The following is a 23117-nucleotide window of genomic DNA, read 5'->3' as shown; positions in this document are numbered from 1 at the left end:
TTGAAAAATAAAATGATTAGTCAATTAATCAGGTCCTATTTCTAAGTAAAACCAAATGTGATCTGATTTTTATCCCCTGCTGAAACTAGTATTATCAACTAGTTGTTGCACAGTCATTGGGTCCAGCTCAAATCTTTAGAGATTTGTAAAGAGATTTATGCAAGAAGCATAAAGGCCTTAAAGTAAAAATGATTTTCAAAACTTGATTTTCCCCTAAGGAAATATATGTATGAGTGGGATTGCCAGATAAAATGGATGTCTAATTAGAAATATGAATTTTAGATAATCAAAAAATCGTTTAGTTGTATGTGCCAAGTATAGCACAGGATATGCTTATACTGAAAAATTATTTATTTATCTGAAATTCAAATTTATTTGAATTTGAAATTTATTTGAATTTTTTTGCATCCTGTATTTTTACTTGCTAAATCTGGCAACCTTAATATTGATATAAAATTTTAAAAGCCCCAAAGAAATGCAGTGCAAAATAAGTTTCTCGGTGTCCCTTAGTCCCTCATAATCCCACTATTAGTGTCTTTGGAAAGTTTGCAGAAATATTCTGTGCTTTTGTAAACATGTATATATTAATTTTATTTACATAAACATTTCCCTCCCCTTTTATACAAATACTAACAACTTAATACATTGTCTTGCAGTCTTTTTTTTAATTTTAATTTTTTTAAATTTACATCCAAATTAGTTAGCATATAGTGCAACAATGATTTCAGGAGTAGATTCCTTAATGCCCCTTACCCATTTAGCCCATCCCTCTCCAGTAACCCTCTGTTTGTTCTCCCTATTTATTTATAAGTCTCTAATGCTTTGTCCCCCTCCCTGTTTTTATATTATTTTTGTTTCCCTTCCCTTATGTTCATCTGTTTTGTCTCTTAAAGTCCTCGTATGAGTGAAATCATATGATATTTGTCTTTCTGTGACTAATTTCACTTAGCATAATACCCTCTGGTTCCATCCACATAGTTGCAAATGGCAAGATTTCATTCTTTTTGATCGCCGAGTAATACTCCATTGTGTGTGTGTGTGCGTGCGTGTGTGTGTGATATATATATGACACATCTTTATCCATTCATCCATCGATGGACATTTGGGCTCTTTCCATACTTTGGCTATTGTTGATAGTGCTGCTATAAACATTGGGATGCATGTGTCCCTTCGAAACAGCACACCTGTGTTCCTTGGATAAATGCCTAGTAGTACAATTGCTGGGTTGTAGGGTAGTTCTATTTTTAGTTTTTTGAGTTACCTTCATACTGTTTTCCAGAGTGCCTGCACCAGTTTGCATTCCCACCAGCCGTGCAAAAGAGATCCTCTTTCTCCGCATCCTCGCCAACATCTGTTGTTGCCTGAGTTGTTAATGTTAGCCATTCTGACAGGTGTGAGGTGGTATCTCATTGTGGTTTTGATTTGTGTTTCCCTGATGATGAGTGATGTTGAGCATTTTTTCATGTGTCCGTTGGCCATCTGGATGTCTTCTTTGGAGAAGTGTTTATTCATGTTTATTCATTTCTTCAGTGGATTATTTGTTTTCTTGGGTGTTGAGTTTGATAAGTTCTTTATAGATTTTGTATACTAACCCTATATCTGATATGTCGTTTGCAAATATCTTCTCCCATTCTGTCAGTTGCCTTTTAGTTTTGCTGATTGTTTCCTTCGCTGTGCAGAAGCTTTTTATTTTGATGAGGTCCCAGTAGTTCATTTTGCTTTTGTTTCCCTTGCCTCCGGAGACATGTTGAGTAAGAAGGTGCTGCGGCCAAGATCAAAGAGGTTCTTGCCTACTTTCTCCTCGAGGATTTTGATGGCTTCCTGTCTTACATTTAGGTCTTTAATCCACTTTGAGTTTATTTTTGTGTATGGTGTAAGAAAGTGGTCCAGGTTCATTTTTCTGCATGTTGCTGTCCAGTTTTTCCAGCACCACTTGCTGAAGAGACCATCTTTATTCCATTGGATATTCTTTCCTGCTTTGTCAAAGATTAGTTGCCCATACATTTGTGGGTCCATTTCTGGGTTCTCTATTGTGTTCCATTGATCTGAGTGTCTGTTTTTGTGCCAGTACCATACTATCTTGATGATTACAGCTTTGTAGTATAGCTTGAAGCCTGGGATTGTGATGCCTCCTGCTTTGGTTTTCTTTTTCAAGAACGCTTTTGTTCTTCGGGGTCTTTTCTGGTTCCATACAAATTTTAGGATTATTTCTTCTAGCTCTGTGAGGAATGCTGGTGTCATTTTGATAGGGATTGCATTGAATATGTAGATTGCTTTGGGTAGTATCGACATTTTAACAATATTTGTTCTTCCTATCCAGGAGCATGGAATATTTTTCTGTTTTTTGGTGTGTTCTTCAACTTCTTTCATAAGCTTTCTATAGTTTTCAGTTTATAGATTTTTCACCTCTTTGGTTAGATTTATTCCTAAGTATTTTATGGTTTTTTGTGTAACTGTAAATGGGATCGATTCCTTAATTTCTCTTTCTGTTGCTGCATTGTTGGTGTATAGGACTGCAACCAATTTTTGTGTGTTGATTTTCTGTCCTGCAGCTTTGCTGAATTCATGAATCAATTCTAGCAGTTTTTTTGTTGGAATCTTTTGGGTTTTCCACATAGAGTATCATGTCATCTGCGAAGAGAAAGTTTAACCTCCTCCTAGCTGATTTGGATACCTTTTATTTCTTTTTTTTGTCTGATTAATTGTTTTGTGGATATTGAACCAGCTCTGCATCCCAGGTATAAATTCCACTTGGTCATGGTGAATAATATTATTTTTTTTAATGTATTGTTGGAGCTGGTTGGCTAATATCTTGTTGAGGATTTTTGCATCCATGTTCATCAAGGAAATTGTTCTATAGTTCTCCTTCTTAGTGGGTCTCTGTCTGGTTTTGGAATCAAGGTAATGCTGGCTTCATAGAAGAAGTTTGGAAGTTTTCCTTCCCTTTCTATTTTTTGGAACAGCTTCAAGAGAATATGTGTTAACTCTTCCTTAAATGTTTGGTAGAATTCCCCTGGAAAGCCATCTGTCCCTGGACTCTTGTTTTTTGGGAGATTTTTGATTACTAATTCCATTTCCTTACTGGTTATGGGTCTGTTCAAATTTTCTGTTTCTTCCCGTTTCAGTTTTGGTAGTGTATATGTTTCTAGGAATTTGTCCATTACTTCCAGATTGCCCATTTTACTGGCGTAGAATTGCTCATAATATTCTCTTATTATTGTTTTTATTTCTGCTGTGTTGGTTGTGATCTCTCCTCTTTCATTCTTGATTTTATTTATTTGGGTCCTTTCCTTTTTCTTTTTGATCAAACTGGCTAGTGGTTTATCAGTTTTGTTAATTCTTCTGAAGAACCAGCTTCTGGTTTCATTGATCTGTTCTACTTTTTTTTTTGGTTTTGAGAGCATTAGTTTCTGCTCTGATCTTTATTATGTCCTGTCTTCTGGTGGTTTTGGGTTTTATTTGCTGTTCTTTATCCAGCTCTTTAAGGCATAAAGTTAGGTTGTGTATGAGAGCTCTCTTCCTTCTTTAGGAAGGCCTGGATTGCTATATTTTCCGCTTATGACCGTCTTTGCTGCATCCCAGAGGTTTTGGGTTGTGGTGTTATCATTTTCATTGGCTTCCGTATGCTTTTTAATTTCCTCTTTAACTTCTTGGTTAGCCCATTCATTCTTTAGTAGGATGTTCTTCAGTCTCCAAGTATTTGTTATCTTTCCAAATTTTTTCTTGTGGTTGATTTCGAGGTTCATAGCGTTGTGGTCTGAAAATATGCACAGTATGATCTCGATTTTTGCACAGTCTTTTTATCTAACTGTGCATTTCCACCACGTGATCTTTGCAGTACAATATGGAAAATATGGGGCTGTGTGAAAGAGTGAATATGGGCTTTGAAATCAGGCAGAGTTGGATTCAAATCTGGGTTTTTTGCTTAGTGGCTTCGTGACCTTGAGTCAGACCTGAGTCTCTCCCTCCCTCTGTTGTCTTATCTGGAAGATGGAGCAGATATATGCAAGGCAGTGGAAGATACTGTGGAGAGCATGAGGGTCAGTGTCCCTACTCCCGTGATGTAATGTGTGCAGACTGCCCTTGCCCAGCACTGTAGAGCTTCATAGGTGCTGAATTCATTGAGCCTTTTATGGGTGTGTCTTGTAGTTCTAAGTGTCATGGCTACTGAAACAGGATCGGCTGTAACCAAATAGTGGTTCAATTACATGGGCAGTAACTAGAGGGACTAGTGTACGGCAGGTATGTTTTTGACACTGTTAAAAAATGCATATTTTCATTGTGCTGAGGGATTTAGCACCTTGAAATATAACAGCCATATTTTTTAATGTATGTCGAATATTGATGTAAGGAGGCTTATTTTCTCTTGGAGATTTTTCTTGAAATCTTGGATTTTAAAAGTGATTTTTTTAAACATACATGGACATGATATAAATGGTGAATGTTACTGATCTTTCTTTCATGTACCCACCCGTAGTTTCCAAAGTGCTTCGTTCTGAGTTACTCAAACCTTTGCCTGGATTGTTGGTTGCATTATCTACCCCAGTCCATTTCAGACTCCATGCAGTTTGGGCCTCTGTTTTTTTCCTTTGGTTTCTCATTGTGTAGGGCAAAGTCAACATAGTTTTGAACTTGGAAAGAGGAAGAGGATGGTAAAGCAGATCTTCCTTTTAACAAGAGGACCATATTGTAGAAGTTAAATTGTTAATTGGCTCTGGAGCCAAGCTGCCTGGGTTCACCTCTGGCTCTGTGATGTACCCGTGGTATGACCCCGCGCAAGTTACTTACTCTCCCACTTCCTCAGTTTCCTCATTTGTAAAGCGAATGGATAGTGTGAAGATTAAACGGGTTAGTTGGATAACATGTTCTGAACGGTGCCCAGGATGTGGTAGTTGTTATGTATGTTTGCTGTTTTCACCACTGCTTCTGCCCCAGCATTGGAGTCACCTACTTGTTACCGTATCCACATCTCATTTCCTCTCTTTACTGCCCCTCTGACCCATCATCCTCACTCCTAGACTGAATTGTCCAGAAAAACCCCAAGAATTTGGTATCTTCTGACATGTATTGGATCTACTTTACATCTTACCCATGGGCCATGACCCACTGTTATCACCCAGGTACCCCTTTGTTTCCACATGGTGGTGAGATAGGTGAAGGGGGAGGATTGATGGTGAGGTGAGAAGGAAAATCCATGCAGTTTGATGGAAAGTTGTGGTTACAGATGAGTTTTTTTATACTTAGAGCTGAATCCTGGGGATGAAGTATAGGTCATAGAAAGGAGCAATTTTTTTTAACCTCTTGTCTCTTTGTCATGGCTACTAATTGTAAAAACTAGAAAACCTCAAAACCACATATTTATTTTAGGGACATCAGAGAAGAAAAATCATGGAACTCATTTTTTATCTCTGAAATTCAGAGGAATGGAGCTCTCCTCTGGGAGCCAGTGTCAGTGACTTGCAGCTGAATTGAGCTTTTTTTGTCCTCTTTCTTTCTTTTCTTCTTCTTCTTCTTCTTCTTCTTCTTCTTCTTCTTCTTCTTTTAATCCTTTATGATAAGAGTTGCTCTGGGGAAAAGAAAGTAATTCTCTTTCCACATAACTGACTTGAGGTTCAACTTTGGAATGTCAGTGTTTTTCTCAGTAGGGAACTGCTTACTCTGTACTTTCTCTGTAGACTCCTCATACATCACTGGGTCTGTAAATCCACAGGCTACCACCTGTTCCACGTCATCAATACTGCCTGTCTTTCAGAGTTAATTTTTCAAAGGGGGAAGAAGATAGAGCTAACTATATTGTGCATACCAAACACTCGTGTATATAGTTTTTTCCTTTCAAAACTTTGAGTGTCACTCATTTGCAGTTAGAGTTTTCTAGTTCAGTAAAGATAGATAAGTGACTTAACAAGGACCTATAGCTGGTAAATGGTCAAGCTGAAATATTAATTCAGGTTATCAGACTCCCTAGTTCATGCAGTTTCATTACTATCATGCTTCCTCTTGGACATATATCAATTATAGACCTTCTTTATATTGGGGTATCTTTACTTTTATTTGTTAATTGTCAGAAGTTGGTAAGTTTTTGAGGGTGGACCTAATAGTATACTATTGTATGACGTGTCCTTGTAAGTTAGGATAAAAATATGACGAGCTTATTTTAGAGATCGCCCTGTATTTTTCCCCATGAAACCATGCAGTGCATAAATGCTCACCTGTGTGGGCTCAGCCTTGTTCCTGAATATATATTTTATAGTTATGAGTTATACTCTTGGAAATTTGTATACCTTATTTATCTCATTTATCACACTATACCCACTGATTAAGTTTTCTAGGAAACGGAGGTTTGGATGATGGGCCCCTGGCACAGGCCTGTACTGTGATTTAGGGTTCAATTCCACGTTAGAGCTGGGATGTTCTCATTTGACACCAGGGCATTTTATAAAACAAGTGCTAGTAGTTGAGCTATTTGACTATTGGAAGTGGACTTGATGGTTTCAATAGTATATTCTAAATTGGGGCCAGGACAGTCGATAAGAACTGTTCCCTGTTATCACACAGAGCTAATTACAAGCGTTGGTGGTCTATATGTCTGCTCACGTACATCACATACTTCATTTTTTTCCGGATGCATTTTCTGTTAAAGAGACAACAGGGATGGCTTGTTCCTTCTCAGACAAATCCTGTTTCATCTTCCAAAAGTGAGGAAGTCTGGTTGTAGGTTTTTTTTTTCTCCCTTGAAGGAGTGGATGAGGGTTTTCTGCAAGGCAGAGGATAGGTGTGACTATGGAGAAGATTTATAAATTGTTGGAGGAGATGTGGTTAGCAAACAGTAGATGTGGTAAGTGATATGGACATTGTCATTGGAAATCTGTAGCTGGTACTTTAAAGAGTCTAGGTAAATATTTTCAGAGAAAGATGAGTCTGTGTGAGTTGAAGGAGTCGAGAAGGTTTATTTTGATTGAGGGAGAAGAGAATATAATCAGGAGGGTATTTTGAAAACCTTTGAAAACCCTTCTTCCATTTAACACTGTGCTCTCTTTTATTCAGCATTTCATTCATGATTTAATGTATTAGCTCCCCGTGGTTCACATATTCTTTGAGTGTCATAGTTCATTTCTAATTGGTATGCGTATATTGTCTCCCCAGTTAAGACTATGAGTAGTCAAGGGCAATATCACATCTTCTGCTTTTTAAGTTTTAATGTTCTTCCCCACAGAATTTCCCATGCCAAGCCAAGTATGTCCTTACTCTGTGGGTGAGAATCTGTAAGTGAATCCAAGATTATAGTGGGCTGTGTTGAGACGTTCTTAAAGAAATATTTTGGGGGGCGCCTGGGTGGCTCAGTCGGTTAAGCGTCCGACTTCGGCTCAGGTCACGATCTCGCGGTCCGTGAGTTCGAGCCCCGCGTCAGGCTCTGGGCAGATGGCTCAGAGCCTGGAGCCTGTTTCCGATTCTGTGTCTCCCTCTCTCTCTGCCCCTCCCCCGTTCATGCTCTGTCTCTCTCTGTCTCAAAAATAAATAAACGTTAAAAAAAAAAAAAAAAAAAAATATTTTGGGGGCGCCTGCGTGGGTCAGTTGGTTAGGTGTCCGACTTCGGCTGAGGTCATGATCTCACGGACTGTGGGTTAGGGCCCTGTGTCAGGCTCTGTGCCAGTAGCTCTGTGCTGGCAGCTTGGGGTCTGGAGCCTGCTTTTGGATTCTATGTGTCTCTCTCTCTCTCTGCCCCCCTCCAAAATAAATAGAGGCACCTGGGTGGCTCAGTCGGTTGAGCAACCGACTTCGGCTCAGGTCATGATCTCACAGCTCGTGAGTTCGAGCTCCGCGTCAGGCTCTGTGCTGACAGCTCGGAGCCTGGAGCTTGCTTTGGATTCTGTGCCTCCCTCTCTCTCTGCCCCAACCCACTCTCATTCTGTCTCTCTCTCTCTCTCAAAAATAAATAAACATTAAAAAAATAAAATAAATAAACATTAAATTAAAATATTTTGGGTACATCTATCACTCTATTTAAAACAGATTGTATGCCTTTTACTTTACTATGCTAGTGTTACCTGCAACTGTAATTTTGAGTAAGTCCAAAAATGATTACTTTTTCCTACATAGAAAACTATCTTAAGTTAAATCAATAAGATTTTAATGATCAAAGGAATTATAGTAGCATCAAGTACTTTTTAAAGTATATAGTTTTAAAGTTGTGGTAAAACATAACCATTCCATTTTATTTTTTCTCCCCAGAGTTCTGTTTTAGTTGCTGTTTAAAATCAGTGTAGAGAAGAACGCTGAAATTTGGAAAAACATGTTAGAAACTATAGGTAAGACCTATTCTTTCTTCTTCTTATTTTTTTAATGTTTATTCTCTAGAGAGAGACAGAGTGTGAATGGGGGAGGGGCAGGGAGAGAGGGAGACACAGAATTCAAAGCAGGCTCCAGGCTCTGAGCTATCAGCACAGAGCCTGACGTGGGGCTCGAACTCACAGACCATGAGATCATGACCTGAGTTCAAGTGGGACACTTAACTGATTGAGCCACCCAGGTGCCCCTATTCTTTCTTATTTTTATAAAAATCAAACCTTTGTCCATTGGGATCTTTGAAATGGTTTTTCTACATAGCAGGATTTTGACTTAAAGTTTTTACAAGTTTGTATCCACTAGAATTATACCAGGGTAATGTGTTTCTGTATTTGGATGATTTAATCTGAAGTGTTATACAAATACCTCATTTTTAAGCAAAAGATAAAGCCATATGAAACGTTCTATCAATTATGAGAAATTTAATGAAACCGTAGTTTAATGTAAACCTAGTTGATTTATGGACCCACTTCTGGTTAATGGTTGTGTATGGGTAGCACCAGAAAGTTTAACAGTATTTTTAATATTGAAAGAAGCTCAATGCCTGCTTTATTTGTGGCAGTTGAAATACTACTGAACTTTGCTTTTAAGTTGATGATGAACAATAACAGTAACAAACATTTAGTGACAGTTTAAGGCAGTTTAATTTCTGCATGAGATAATTTAGGTTGAAATATCCAAATTCATGTGTTAGTCTATTTTTCACTGATCTTTAGTTTTACAGAAGCTAGTTTGTAGAAATTGTTTGAGGTATATCAGGTATACCCATCCCTTGTCTGATGGCCCAGTGCCTCATATTTTCCAGGGAAGTCTTTGGGTATGATTATCGGAAGGTATCTGAATTTCACCCTGGTGCCTTTATGATTGTGGCTGGTGCCTTGATACCTGCATGGTTTGGGGAGTAGGATGAGAGTAGGTAGCAGGGAAAGGAGAAGGAGCTGTCTTTGTGATAGATGGGATCATGACTATGACTTTTGTTCGTAATGTGCTGTGCCAGTGATGAAAATGCATGGGTGTGTATTTCCCTCATCTTATTTTGTGGTAAAGTCACACACCATAAAGACTACTAGTCCACAAACCAGAGTCTCTGATAAAAAAGTGGATAGCAAAGGGGAAATACAGAATTATTTAAGCTGTCCCCTTCCAATCTTTATTTTGTAAGTTATTACTGATCTGTATACTTTCTGAGAATTGACATGGAAATTAATACTAGATTTGTATTCTGAGATCCCATGGGAAATAAGCCTAGAATAAAATTCTCCTGTCTTTATTATACTTTGTAAAATTATGTGCAAGGGTAAATACTGTTTGTTTAAATTTGAGTATGTGTGTGACCTCATGGTCAATAATAATTCATGCCTTAATTTCCCCATTTCTGTGTAACCTCACATTTGGTGCTATAGAAAGTGTCTGTGGTGATCACACTCTTTGATTACTATAATACAGCAAATGAATGTTAATAGGTACACTTATTACCATGATGAATCCGTTAGAACATATATTTGAGTAGTCTCTATTCCTTTAAAACAAATTTGGGTTCATTTGTGAGAGAGTGAGAGATAGTTTTAGGGAGATGTTTTGATTTTTTGTTTTTTAAATGTTTATTTATTTATTTTGAGAGACAGAAAGAGCAAGTGTGCTTGCATGGGGGAGGGGCAGAAAGAAGGAGAAAGAGAATCCCAAGCAGGCTCTGCACTGTCAGGGCTTGATGCAGGGCTCAATCTCATGAACAGTGAGATCGTGACCTGATCTGAAACCAAGAGCTGGACGCTTAACCAACTGAGCCTCCCAGGCATCCTAAGGGAGATGTTTTTAACTGTTATTTGTCATAGAAACTCACCATCTGGTAGTAGCATGCATGTAAAATGGTAGGGATTAGGGCCGGTAGGTAGGGTTACTAGGGATACACTGATTCAAAATACTTACTTTTGCAACTTTATGCCTGACATAGGGTGATTGATAAACATTTGAATTATTTTGCCTTGATGCCTATATGAATATGCTATTTAATTTTAGGGAAAGACATTTAAAGGATTAAAAAGTAGTGTTTTTAGGGGCGCCTGGGTGGCTCAGTCGGTTAAGCATCTGACTTCGGCTCAGATCTGATCTTACTGTTGGTGAGTTCGAGTCCCGCATTGGGCTCTGTGCTGGTAGCTTAGAACCTGGAGCCCGCTTCGGATTCTGTGTCTCCCTCTCTCTCTCTGTGGCCATCTCCTGCTCACATTCTGTGTCTTTCTCTCTCTCAAAAATAAATAAAAACATTTTAAAAAGCAGTGTTTTTGAAGGGTTATACATTGTTGTGATATATTCTCAAGTAAATTCTCAAGTATAGAATATTTGTTCCTTAATATATGAGACTGTCATATTTTGGATGTTTTGCTCATCAGTGACATTGTCTGCATCCACTTATTGGTTATATTTCTAATTTTTCTTGAATGTAAATAATATCTTTTAAAAAGTAATAACACCAGCATTTGCAAGATCACAAAGTGGTTAGTTTTCAGTAGTTTGTATAAGAGCTGACACTTGGCACCGGAATTCAACTGTACTTCATCTGAATTGGTTTCCATAGTTTACAAGTAGTTGCATGGAGCATACACTATACCCAGTTCTCTGCTTTCACACAGATTGTCTTACCGGAGACTTGAAGGTTTGAAGGATACGTTTATAGGGACATATTATGGTCCCTTTTGTGCTGAGTCTATTTTATGGTCTTGAAAGGAGTAGTGTTAGGATTTCTGTAAGCATGGTTTGATGTGTGTCTTTCGAATCTTGTTAATGACCTGCTGCCCTTTGATTTAGACAAAAATCGGGCCCTGCAGGCCGCAGAGCGTTTACAAGCCAAGCTGCGAGAACGCGGGGATGTAGCGAATGAAGACAAACTGAGCCTTCTAAAGTCAGTCTTGCAGAGCCCGCTCTTCAGTCAGATTCTGAACCTTCAGACTTCAGTACAGCAGCTGAAAGACCAGGTAAGACACGATGCTCCTGAAACAGGCATTCATGGCAAGGATCTCATGAAAGTCTTGTGTTTTTCTGAAAGGCTGATTTTTGAATGTGTTAATGAATAGTTAATGAAGTCATTTAAACCTCCAAATGAGACATTCAGATTCACTGTGACTTTTCACCCCTCTAGTTATTTTTGTAATGGTTGTTGCTGTATATTGTAGATGATATGACATTGTGTTGAAAGCTGTGTGGATGCTGAAGTGTGAGTCCTTACAGGAGGAGGGGATGATAAAAATAAGTGTAGGGTAGATGGCCGTAGACTTGGTTTCCCTTCCCATTAAGACTTTTTGTTCACCTGATCCTGTGTCTTCAGATTCAGACATTCAGCACGCTTATGAGATTTCAGATAAGCCTGGATTTGCATGTGTAATCATGTGTGTGAGGAAGGGAAATCACCTCTATTTTGACAGTAAAAGAAATAATTACATTGTCATCAGTTAGAGGAATTGCAATTCTCACTTCTTATAAGAGTGTAAGTAGCAATTGCTTCAATGACAGCATCAGATGGTGATAAACATTAGAACTTCTAAATGTAACACTGTTTTTTTTTCTGTAAAAATTAAGAGCTTTAAAATTTCCTAGCATTTATATTAAAATCGAAACATTGCAATGACAGAATGAGCACTCAAGTTAGATGTTCTTTGAACTTAATTTAATAATCATTTCTCAGGTTTTTTAACAAAATGTTTTTAAAATGGTTTTTATCCTTACATCGTTTCAAGTCAATCTCCTCATGCTTTCAACCTAAGTTAATTTTCATTCTGATGGTTTTAGCATTAATTGAATTACCATGGACGGATTGCTAACAGGTATTTTACCTTTTATTAAAAGGTTAAAAATGAAATTTGAAGACTAGTTTCATAGTTCAGTGAAAGAATAGCTCTAGCTAAAAACAAATGTGCCAGATGCAAAAAGAACAAATAGTAGCAATAGGGAAGGAATTTATTTAATGTCACATCACTTCTTAATCTAGATATTTCGGTAGCAAAAGGAAAGAAAAGAAAGAAAGAAAGAATTAAAAAAAAAATAGTCTTCTCTAGTGAATGTCTACTTAGTGATTTTAAAAGTCATGATCATGATTTAAGAAAAAGGTGTGTTTTATTATATGTAGTTTTTTTTTTTTTTTTTGCAAGTTATTGTAAAGATTGGTTTTAGGTACTCCCATTTCAGAATGAATGGGCAAGAGTTTAGAGAGATCAGTGTCCTGAATAGAAGTGTAATTATGATGAGGAAGATTATCTGGTTTTTCAGAGAGAGTGAAGAAGTTGAACAGGTATCTTCTCCCCTATTATATTATGTGAAAATATGAATAGAATGAGAGGAAATGTTGAAACAGAAAGTACTAGTGTGTTAGGAAATACCACTAATCCAGTGAGATAACTGGAAATATCCCTGCCAGCTCCAAAAGGAGGGCAGAAACGGCTCTGCTTGTTGACCCTGTTCTACCATCTCCAAATAGAAGTTGGATACGGGCTCCGAAACTTTGGGTCCCACGTGATTCAGCTGAAATCTCCCTGGAAACCCTTGAGCAAACTGTTACCAAGCCAGACAGTCTGCGACTAAAGAGAGTGTGATCTTGTTCATTAGTGATAGATACGGATATATTTCAAGACTCAGTACATTGTGAGGTTTGGAAATTCTATGGGCATGTCTCACGTGCCTTTGGACTTTTGGCTAGTTGGTCTCTTCAAATACTGAAAGGGACCCAGGAAACGAACTGGTCCATACCCTGCTTATTTCAACTACTTAGTGAGTTGTAGTTACTTGCTTGTAAGGGCAGAGCCAGAACTAGAACTCGGTTTTCTAGGCTCCCGAGGTACAGTCTTCTCCCTTTTTTTTAACTCTGCGGCCTGTCTCACATCTTTTTTTCCCCGCAAGGGTAGAAACGTGGCCCCTGTAAGTCAAGAGTTTAATTTTGGCAAATACCATTGATTTCTCTCACAGTTTTTGCGACTCCTCGCTTCATTCTTCATTCTGACTAACTCAATTTCATGTGTTTGTGGAACCAGTGTTTTTCTTACATGAGTAGAGTAAATTTTAAAACCTTGTATTGTTTTCTATTTTAAAGTTTAAACATAAATATTATAGGCTTCATCATGCTAGAATTAAATTTTCTATGTAGCTTACCCACTGCTAATGTATAAATAATTGTTATTTAATATTAATGAACCTAGGAGTTAAATTTGTGCTTTTAAACCAGTAGCTATACCAGTCTGACTGCATTATGTTTTAGATGTATAGTTTTATGTGCACAACAGGTACAAGTTATTGTCTCCATCTTTTTTAGTATTACCAAAAAATTTGACTCCTTCAACTTTACTCCACCATCATTTCTCCTACCTTTTAGAAAGCGAAAGGAGTGAATAATTGAAAAGCCCGAGGTATGTGCAGCATATTGGAGAACATGATCATATTGTTGCGTTAATGACAGATGCTGACATGCCATGTTGAATTAAGCCAACTATTTGTTCCCCTCAGATCCTTCTCATTACTTCCATTCAATAATGTGTAATTTTTCCAATTTGCTTCTTCAGTATTAAGACTGCCCTTAGAAATCAAACTGTTTCCCTTTGGCAAATTAAACACTTGACAGGTGTGTAACTGAGAGGGCAAAAAAGCCATGCCCTGAAGGGATGTGCTATTTAAATATTGTCAAAAATATTAACAGGTCTGAGAGCATAATTGATGCCTCTGTTTAACTCTGCCACATTGTGTATTGTTCTAACCGCCAGCTAAAAGGATGTGTGCTATTAAACCTGAATAATCTCTAATAGCTCCAGTTCTTTTCCTATTGCATGATTCCTGTTTAAGTGAAGAGAAGGGAGAAAAAGAGCTGTGACTGTGTGTCAGTGATCTGTCAGATGCAAATTCTCAAGTAGTGTCCTCACTGTCACCTAGTCATCACAGCTAATCACTGCAGGGCTCACCGCGTATTCACGACAGAAATCCAGCTATTGTGGGGGAAATAAACACGTTCGCAGTTTAATAATAGAAACTTGTCAGCCATGAGGGTGTTGGATTTGCATATTTATTCTGTGATGTTTCTCCAGTCCAGTAGAGGTGGATACTGCTTTCCTGATTAATTAATTGCCTTGCCTGATGAGCTGACCATAGACGTGAAATTAAATGCCTTTTTACCCAGAGTTATTGTACAAAAACCGTGAATTAAAATTATTACTTTCAGTGGAAATTTAGGACTAGTACCTTGAAATCGGCATTGCTGCGATTTTGTTTTTTTAAGCTATGGCAGCCAAGACCAAAAAATGATGTGGATAATTCAGGTTACAAATGCTGCTGATACAGGGAAGCGAGCCTCAGGGCACAGTATATTCTGGAGGTTTCTCCATGTCTATGATTTCTGGCTTTTTTTGGAGTATGATATTCTGTTATTTTGCTGTTGTTTTTGTTGTTTGATATTTCAAGGCTCCTTGTTCTTCACCTTTTTTCCAGAAAAGTGTTGGCTTATATACATAGCATCTAAATGCATAAAGTGTATATATACACACACAAAATGAAGCCAGGATTTTTCTAAGTTTTCTTTGGAAACTTTATGACATGTCTTGAAATAATTGGACATGTAGAATCATGTTGGAAATTATTGTTCAATGTTGATTAGAATAATTGGCTCCTTTTTTATTTGAAATATAGTCTTCATGGTATAAAAATTTTGTCTTGTATTTCCGTGTTCTTAAATTTTACCTATTCACATTCCCAGAAAAGAATTTGGAACAACTCTCATGGCAAAATGTATTGACTAATGGGTGATTCAAAGGTAAATCTAAATAAAGACCAAATATAAACATCAGAGAACTAGATATTCCAACGACCTTGGTTTACTCAAGTTGAGTATTATTTAATTTCCATTTCCCAGGAGCAAAGGCAGCAATAACAATTGTATACATATAAAGAGAGAGCTGGAGGGTTATATATTGCTCAGTGTGAGACATCAATCTGTGAGCCAGATTTTCCTTGGCAATTGGAGGGTTATCTCATGGATGCTTTTATAGAAGACTTATAATCATTTAGTAATAAAGTCGATAAAAATACAATGAATAAATAAGATGAAGGTTCTCATTATATAGAAGGGGGAAGAACATACATGCATTTTATGTAACTAAATGAGAAAGCGAGAGGTATAAGAAGAAGGAATTATTAACTTTGACTTTGAAAGAAAACTTTGCATTGGAGGGAACATGTAAGACGGATCTGAAAAGTGAGTAGGGGTTTTCTGCAGTGATAGGGGAAATTATTTCAGGTAGAGGAAACAGTGTTTACAAGGGAATAGAGGAGTTGTTCTCAAGTGAAGGTGATTTCACATTCTCTCTCTCTCTAGGGGTTGTACAGCAATATGTGGAGACATTTTTGACTATTGTAACTTGGGGGTGGTTGGGGCATGCTACTGGCATGTAAGTGGACAGACATCAGGGATATTGTTAAACATTGCTCAAACGCATAGCACAGCTTCCTAAAACAAAGAATTGCTGGGTTTGTAATATGTGTAATGCTGAGGTTGAGACCTTGATACAGAATCAGCTAGAGATGTATGTTATCAGGGCAGTAGCCTATGTGTGGGCTCTTGGCAAGGGAGGAAACTTAGAAGCCAGATTGTGAAGGATTTATTAAGTGGGCTTTTTTCGCTTTTCTGGGGAGGGTTGTATGTGTGTTTATCATCTTTTCTCTTTTGCACTCAGCATTCTGTATCAAACGTCATTGGATCAAGTTGAAAATTGTATCAACTTCTAACACTTCTTTAAATACGATATTCAGCCATCATATATTTTGTTTTTCCACATTTTAAAAATTATAGCAAAAACATGTAACAGAATTAAGGTAAATTTAAAGTAAAGTTTTTACTGACATTTTGATAAATAAGACCTTCAGTTACAATTGTAAAATGCATAAACTGTTCAAAGAAATGCTTCTTTCATCTTTCTAAGAATGCAGTACATTAAGAGCACACACTACGAATACAGTGTCCCATCCTAATTTAGTGATGGCTCTTCTGCTAAAATGTACTGCATTCTATGAATTTTTTTTTCTGATACTCTGTCTTAAAAGAGGGTACGTTTTAGAGAATCTGGAGAAATAAGTAGTCAGTATATATTTCACAGTATCCCTTCCAAATATCCGATGTAAGCAGGGGGTGTTGGCTAAAACACAAGTATTCAGGGGCATGCTTGAGGAGTTACTATTCTGTGGGTACTCATTTGTAAGACTGCTAACTCAGGTTCATGGGCAGCCTGTTAAGGTATGTTGCTTTGAAGCAGTGGCATCTGCAGCACTGGTAATTTCTTACAATTGTATTTTTTAGATTGGTGGAAAGACGAGAATTTTGATAACTGGGCATTTTGTAATCAGAAAGATACAGTTTTGTAGGATTCATGGAAAAAGGCAGAAATGCCTGTGTTTCTTCAGCTTTATTGCTTACATAAATGGTAAAAGCATCACCCCTCTCTCTACGGTTTCTAATTTGAGACTGAAATGGAGACGATTCGTCTGCAGTCTTGCTATCAGTAAAGGGAATAACTGCTGTCTCCCAAGAATGCCTGGGTTAAGTTATGACTTGGTGGTGGCGGGGGAGGAAATACAGAGAGAAAGAAAATATGCCTTGACCCCATTAACAGGAATTATCTAAAAATGGAATGGAATTCTTCCAAGTTGGTGTTGCTTGTGAAAATGAAAAAATATTTTTCTTACCCCTGAAATGGTTTTACTTTCATGATAGAGCGTTGCAGCATTGCAGCTGCCTAACAGGAAAGTATCTGTTTCTTGAGACTTCACCATACATTATCTAGGGGAAGTTAAAAGAGAAGGAGTGAGTCTTATGTTTTTACATTTACCATAGAGTTTATTTACTGTGGGAATTTCAAATACTTTATTTTTGGTACAATAACAGCTTTTAAATGTTTGTTCCTTTAACCAAAAGTTTGTAAATATAGAGCCTTTGAGGGACTAAAATTCTTGTTTTATCCTGGGCAAGAAGGCACTGTTCAAGCTTTTTATACAGTGCTGGATTAAAATGCAACACCATCTTGCTATTGGGTATGCATGTGTATCTAAAACAGCAAATGGTGCTAATTGTATGGTGTTTTTGTGACAAAGTTAAATGGTCTTTGGAGAAGAGGGAAAAAATGTGAAATTTACTGGGTGTAACCTAAATGAGTTTTTTAACCCAGGAATTTACGAACAAGAGAGGTTGATCCACATCTGAAGCTATAACCAAAACAACCGCTACTGCCTTTAGGAAGCCCTCCACTGCTGTGGACTTTGTCTCATTTAACTAGTCCTTCAGCTCTGTGAGGTATGTATTATCCCCATCGTGTCCAGGAGGAAACTGGGGCTGAGACAGGTGATGTAGCTTAGTCTGGACCACACAATTAGTCTTTGGTAGATTTAGAGGAAGAATGTAAGTCCGTCTGACCCTGAAGCCGGAGTGCTTTTTTACTTTTAATTTACACTGTTCCTAAACTCTTAGTTCTCTTCCATAAAGGAACACATAGGTTAGAGAAACAGTTATTAGCATTAGTAAAGAGAAATGCACTTAATGTTTAGTAAATTCACGTTCATGAAGATTGGCCATTTCCCTTAAATTCTCCCCCAGATTTTAATCAGAGTACCTTTTACATACAAAACAGAATTTTCATTCTGCTTTTTAAAATATTCTAGATTTTAAAGTAGATGAACTGGGTGGGATAATAGTGGGATGGAGAGGCCATGTGACAAAGTGACATCAGCTTCCTGTGCCCATTTCCATATATTTATACTTGTCTGTAAGGTTTTGTTTTATTTTTCTCTAAGCAGACTGTGAACTGTGAATCAGTTTTATTTGTCTTCTGGAAAAGTGGGACCGATAGAAAAAACACTACAAACATTCTAACATGTTGTTCGTCTGAGTTTTCGATTCTAAATTTCTATTTGTCCTGGCATTTAAAATATATTAATTTACTGATTTTTGATACCTTCACCCCTTTAATGTAGAAAGTTTTAGCATACTTTGATAAGAATATTACTTTTGGTCAAGCTACATTCCTTAAATTTTTTTTCCCTTGGAACTTTTGCTAAGAAAGCACAGAAGTGTTGAGATTTAAATAAAGAAAAGACATTCTGCAAATACACATCAACACACATGCCTAGACCGTGGTGTGTATGCTGCATTCCACTTGCCATTTGTTCTCACCAAGCATAAAAAGGAGTTGTAGAATTAAGTGCATTTCACATTTGTTTGGAGACCATTTATTGCTTTTTGGGATAAAACCATGTCATGTTCATCTTTGACTGCTTTGTGCCTAATACATTTCACCCAAGGTCAATAAATGATTGCTCGATTAAGGAATATGTAAATATTCATGAAAATTCAGAATTGTTATACATCAGTGATTATCTTTCCTTGCCAGAGAACTAATCTTTAATATAAATAAACTAGCCAAGTAACTGAAGTTACTTTGAAGACCTTGTATTTTTCTTACTAGCCATATTGGGAAGATGCACCACTTTTCACCGTCAACATCATAGCAATTAACAGCTATGGAATTCTTACTGTGTGCCAGAACTGTTCCAAGTACCCGTTTTGTCATTACAACAATACTGTAAAGTGGTAGATACTAGGAGATGGAGGGAGTAGATAATGTTACCTTTCTTCTTTAAGGGATAGGGAAATGGAGGCACAGGGAGGTTGAGTGGTGAAGCTAGTATTTTGTTTTGTTTTTTAAATATTTACTTTTGAGAGAGAGAGAGAGAGAGAGAGAGAGAGAAAGAGAGGGAGACAGAATTCCAAGGAGACTGTGCTGTCAGCACAGAACATGGTTCCATGGTTCATGGAACTTATGAACCATGAGATCATGACCTGAGCCGAAACCAAGAGTTGGACATTTAACTGCTGAGCCATCCAGGTGCCTAAACCTAACTTTTCTTTAAAATTTTTTTTTTCAACGTTTTTTTATTTATTTGTGGGACAGAGAGAGACAGAGAATGAACGGGGGAGGGACAGAGAGAGAGGGAGACACAGAATCGGAAACAGGCTCCAGGCTCTGAGCCATCAGCCCAGAGCCTGACGCGGGGCTCGAACTCACGGACCGTGAGATTGTGACCTGGCTGAAGTCGGACGCTTAACCGACTGCGCCACCCAGGCGCCCCAAACCTAACTTTTCTTTAAATGGTAAGCTTAAAATTTCTGTAAAAATTTTATTTACATAAATACAATTAAATAAATAAATAAATAAATACAATTTATTTTTATAAAATTTACAACAATAATGAAAAAAAGTTTAAAACTGTTCTAAACTGACTATTTTAAGCTCAGTTTCTATTGCAATCTTTACTCAAGTATTCATATATATTTTAGGAAAATGGGTCGAAGGGAAGAATTTGAATCTTTTTATCTATGAGTATTTCTAAAGATTTTAGTGAAATTTAGACTTTTAAAAAATTAGTTTATAAATACACATGGAGCCCCCTGCTTTATGATGCCTCAGCCTGACATTTTAGTGCCGTATGCCTTGTATATTGATCCTACTTAGTATCTTTTGTGGTGTAGTTTTAAAAATAAATCAAATTTTCATAGATGCAGCTCTGAATGAAGACTGAAACGTTATAAAATAGCATAACTTGCCGTGTGGCCATTCATTTAACTTAACAACATCACCGAAGTTGTATAAAGGTACAAAGTTGACCATTTTGTTACTTGATCTTGTCATTTAATGGCCTATAACAATGCACATTACTTTAGGTAGATTTTTGATGATTTATATATATCTTTCTAAATATCAAAAGGGAGAAGACAAGAAGAGTCGTAGGTACTCTTTAATTCATTTTTTTCTTTGTGTTTCATCTTGGGTTTCCTGGTTGATCATTTATCCTTTTTATATAGCACATGGGAATTGTAAGACAAATGTGCCTCTGAAACTTTGTACTTGTATCCACATAGAAAATTCCACATGCAGAAAATTTACATTTTGATTACTCAGAATGACTGCCTAAATGTTCTTGGGTTAAGGGATTATTTTCTAGATTCAATAACCTTATATTTTAAATTTGTCAGCCAATGATCATCAATGGCTACATTAAGAATATCTGTAAATTCTCATCCACTATATGCCTTGCTATTCAAGAACTCATAGCTATGAAAAGAAAGTTTTCTATCTCAGGAGGTGGGTTAACTATGCCTGGCAGAGTAATTTTATAGGATATCTAACATATTAGTGATTATACAAAGCATTTTATATGTTTAATTTCTGTCCTGTTACCTAGAGCCCAATGTCTTGGACATTTGAGGTACTCAGTAAGTATTTGAATGAATGAAGAGAAGTTTTCATAGAAAACATGAAATTATGCTGATTCCATCAGAAAATACCCCCCCCCATACCATCTTATAATTTGCTGCTCCATTTTGTATCTTGTTTAATACAGGAGCTATGAGGTACTTTATGTCCAAAATAGTCTCGTCACATTAAGCTAATCCCCGTTGAACATGCAACTCAATTTCTTTAATTAGCTTTAAAAATAAGGATCATTAAATCAGAGTGCCACCATCAATTACTGTGCAAGGGTTTGCCTGTTCAATAATGCATCAGAGTTGTGCTCTAATCAGTATTTCACTGAAAGATTTATGGAAAAGGAGGCCTCCCCTGGTTCCAAACTTGAAATGCAGTTCTATTATGTGTAAAATTTTTTTCCCTCTGATTGCTACCATTTTAGGTGCTGTATTTCATTGAATACTCTTGGTATCCTGTCTGTCTTTGCATTTCATGTTTGGGATCAGTTCCAGAGAGTGTTTTACAGCAGTTTTGTAAGTTCACAAGAAAATAAGCACTTTTCTTCCTCTGCAAGAAGAAAAAACAAGGCGCAGATTAAAAACAACAGTCTGCATTTCTATGAGGTGCACCTGTTATGGCAGATTCCCCAGAGTGCCTTATTTCTTATTTCTCATTACATTAAGGAGTAACAAACAAACAGAAATTGGGAAATTGAACTAGCAATATTTGTTTATAAATTTGTTTAAAGTCTACCAAAACTAGGACTGCAAAAGCAGTGGTCATTTTCTTACTTAATTCAAGATAATATATATATTTTAGCTTTTAAGTGATAGAAGAATCCATCAAATTATATAAGCATTTGGGTCACTGTATTCTCATTGCTATTCTAGCATTCAGAATAAGTCAAAATAACAGGACCATAAACAGGTTTTGATAATCTGTATAAAAATGCTTTAGGAAATTTGGTTTGGTCCTAAGCAATCATTTTTCTAGACAATTATACGAGTACTTCTGGAAAGATTGATGCTAGCCTTAAAACAGAGTTAATAATATTAACTTCATTTTCAGTTAACAACCCAGAATAGATGGAGCATAAGAAGTCAATATTTCAATATTTTGTAGCAGATTAGTTAAGTGAATCTACATATTTGAGAATATTCTATTTTGTTAAACTTGAGAGCATAGATCATATTTTTATGATCAAAATATTTAAGACATTGATCTTTTCAAGTATTTTTGGATTGACATTAGTTTTACAGAATAGGTATTGTTGAAAAAAAATTATAATTTTGAAACCTCATGTTGTGTCAACCTTGTGTCAGGGTAGATCAGAATACTTCAGTATAAAAATATTAGATAGCGTAATGATTATTTTTTCTTCTTGTAATTCGCTGTGCAATCAAATGATTACAAGTTGCAAAAATTCATGATCTTTGAGGAGAAAACATCTACATATGCTACAGAGGTTAAAACACACGTGCTGAGGATTCATCTTGACTTGAGCACTTGTTGAAGGATTTCTTCTGTAGATGGGAATTAGCCAGTGGAATCCGTATCAAGCCTGCAGAGGGCCATCCATCACAGTAATGGTCTTGGCTTCGTCTTCAGATACCTAGTTTCTGTGTTCTCTTTCATTTAAGGTGAGTGCCTGGTAATTGAACTTTAAATTCTGAGTTTCTGTCAGGAGATTTAGCTTAATAATATGGAGGTTGTTCAAACCACCTTCTTTCTTTCAGAGAAGTAGGGTTTTGTTGTTGTTGTTGTTGTTGTTGTTGTTTTATTAGTCATTGGAGTGCCCCAAGTTCTTAGCACTTACCTACCTTGCAAACTTAAAAAAACATTAGAATTAACATAAAGTCAAGGGCAAAACTATATAGCTCATGGGTATTTTATAAATGGAATGTACACATAAAACTCTTCATCTAAATCAAAGTATAGAAAGTTACTAAAACTCCATCATACTCTGTATCCCCTCAGTCAGTCCCCATCCTCTACGCCAAAAGAATCACTATTTTTTTTCCAGGCTGCGTGAGATAAAATTGACATGTAACTGCATAAGTCTAAGATATGCAAAGGGATATTTGATACACATGTGTGTTGTGAAGTGATTACCAAAAATGAGGCTAGTTAACACATCTGTCACCTCAGTAATAACCTTTTTTTGTGTATGATGAAAACATTTAAGATCTACTCACTTCACCACTTTCAAATATACCATAGAGTACTGTTAACTGTAGTGACCACAGTGTACATTAGATCCCCAGAACTTACTTACTTATAACTGGAAGTTTGTACCCTTTGATCAGCATCTCCCCATTTTCCCTGCCCCTGGCAACTACCAGTCTTCTCTCTGATTATGTGAGTTTGGCTCATTTAGATTTCTCATGGAAGTCAGATCATATACTATTTTGACTTTTATCCCATGAATAAGTATTTGAATTTTACATAAATACAATATGAGTATACATGCTTTGTTCCTGGCTTTTTCTTCACTTTGTGTCTGTTATATTTCTTCAT

The 23117-nt window shown here is 36.8% G+C and overlaps 1 protein-coding gene across 12 annotated transcripts in view; it reads left to right on the top strand.

Annotated features, from left to right (window-relative positions):
• The window catches only part of MPDZ (multiple PDZ domain crumbs cell polarity complex component), a 162245-nt gene that overhangs the window by 20395 nt on the left and 118733 nt on the right, over positions 1-23117 (top strand). For all 12 annotated transcript variants that reach the window (XM_081790895.1, XM_060609750.3, XM_060609747.3 and 9 more), the window contains exons 2-3: positions 8230-8306; positions 11146-11312. In XM_081790895.1, coding sequence (XP_081647021.1) covers positions 8291-8306; positions 11146-11312 — 183 coding nt within the window. In that variant the 5' untranslated portion in view covers positions 8230-8290. The remainder of the gene's footprint in view (positions 1-8229; positions 8307-11145; positions 11313-23117) is intronic.

Source organism: Panthera onca, chromosome D4, assembly GCF_046562875.1.
Source record: "Panthera onca isolate mPanOnc1 chromosome D4, mPanOnc1 haplotype 2, whole genome shotgun sequence".
Lineage (NCBI taxonomy): Eukaryota > Metazoa > Chordata > Mammalia > Carnivora > Felidae > Panthera > Panthera onca.
This window is presented reverse-complemented; position numbering and strand designations above follow the sequence as displayed.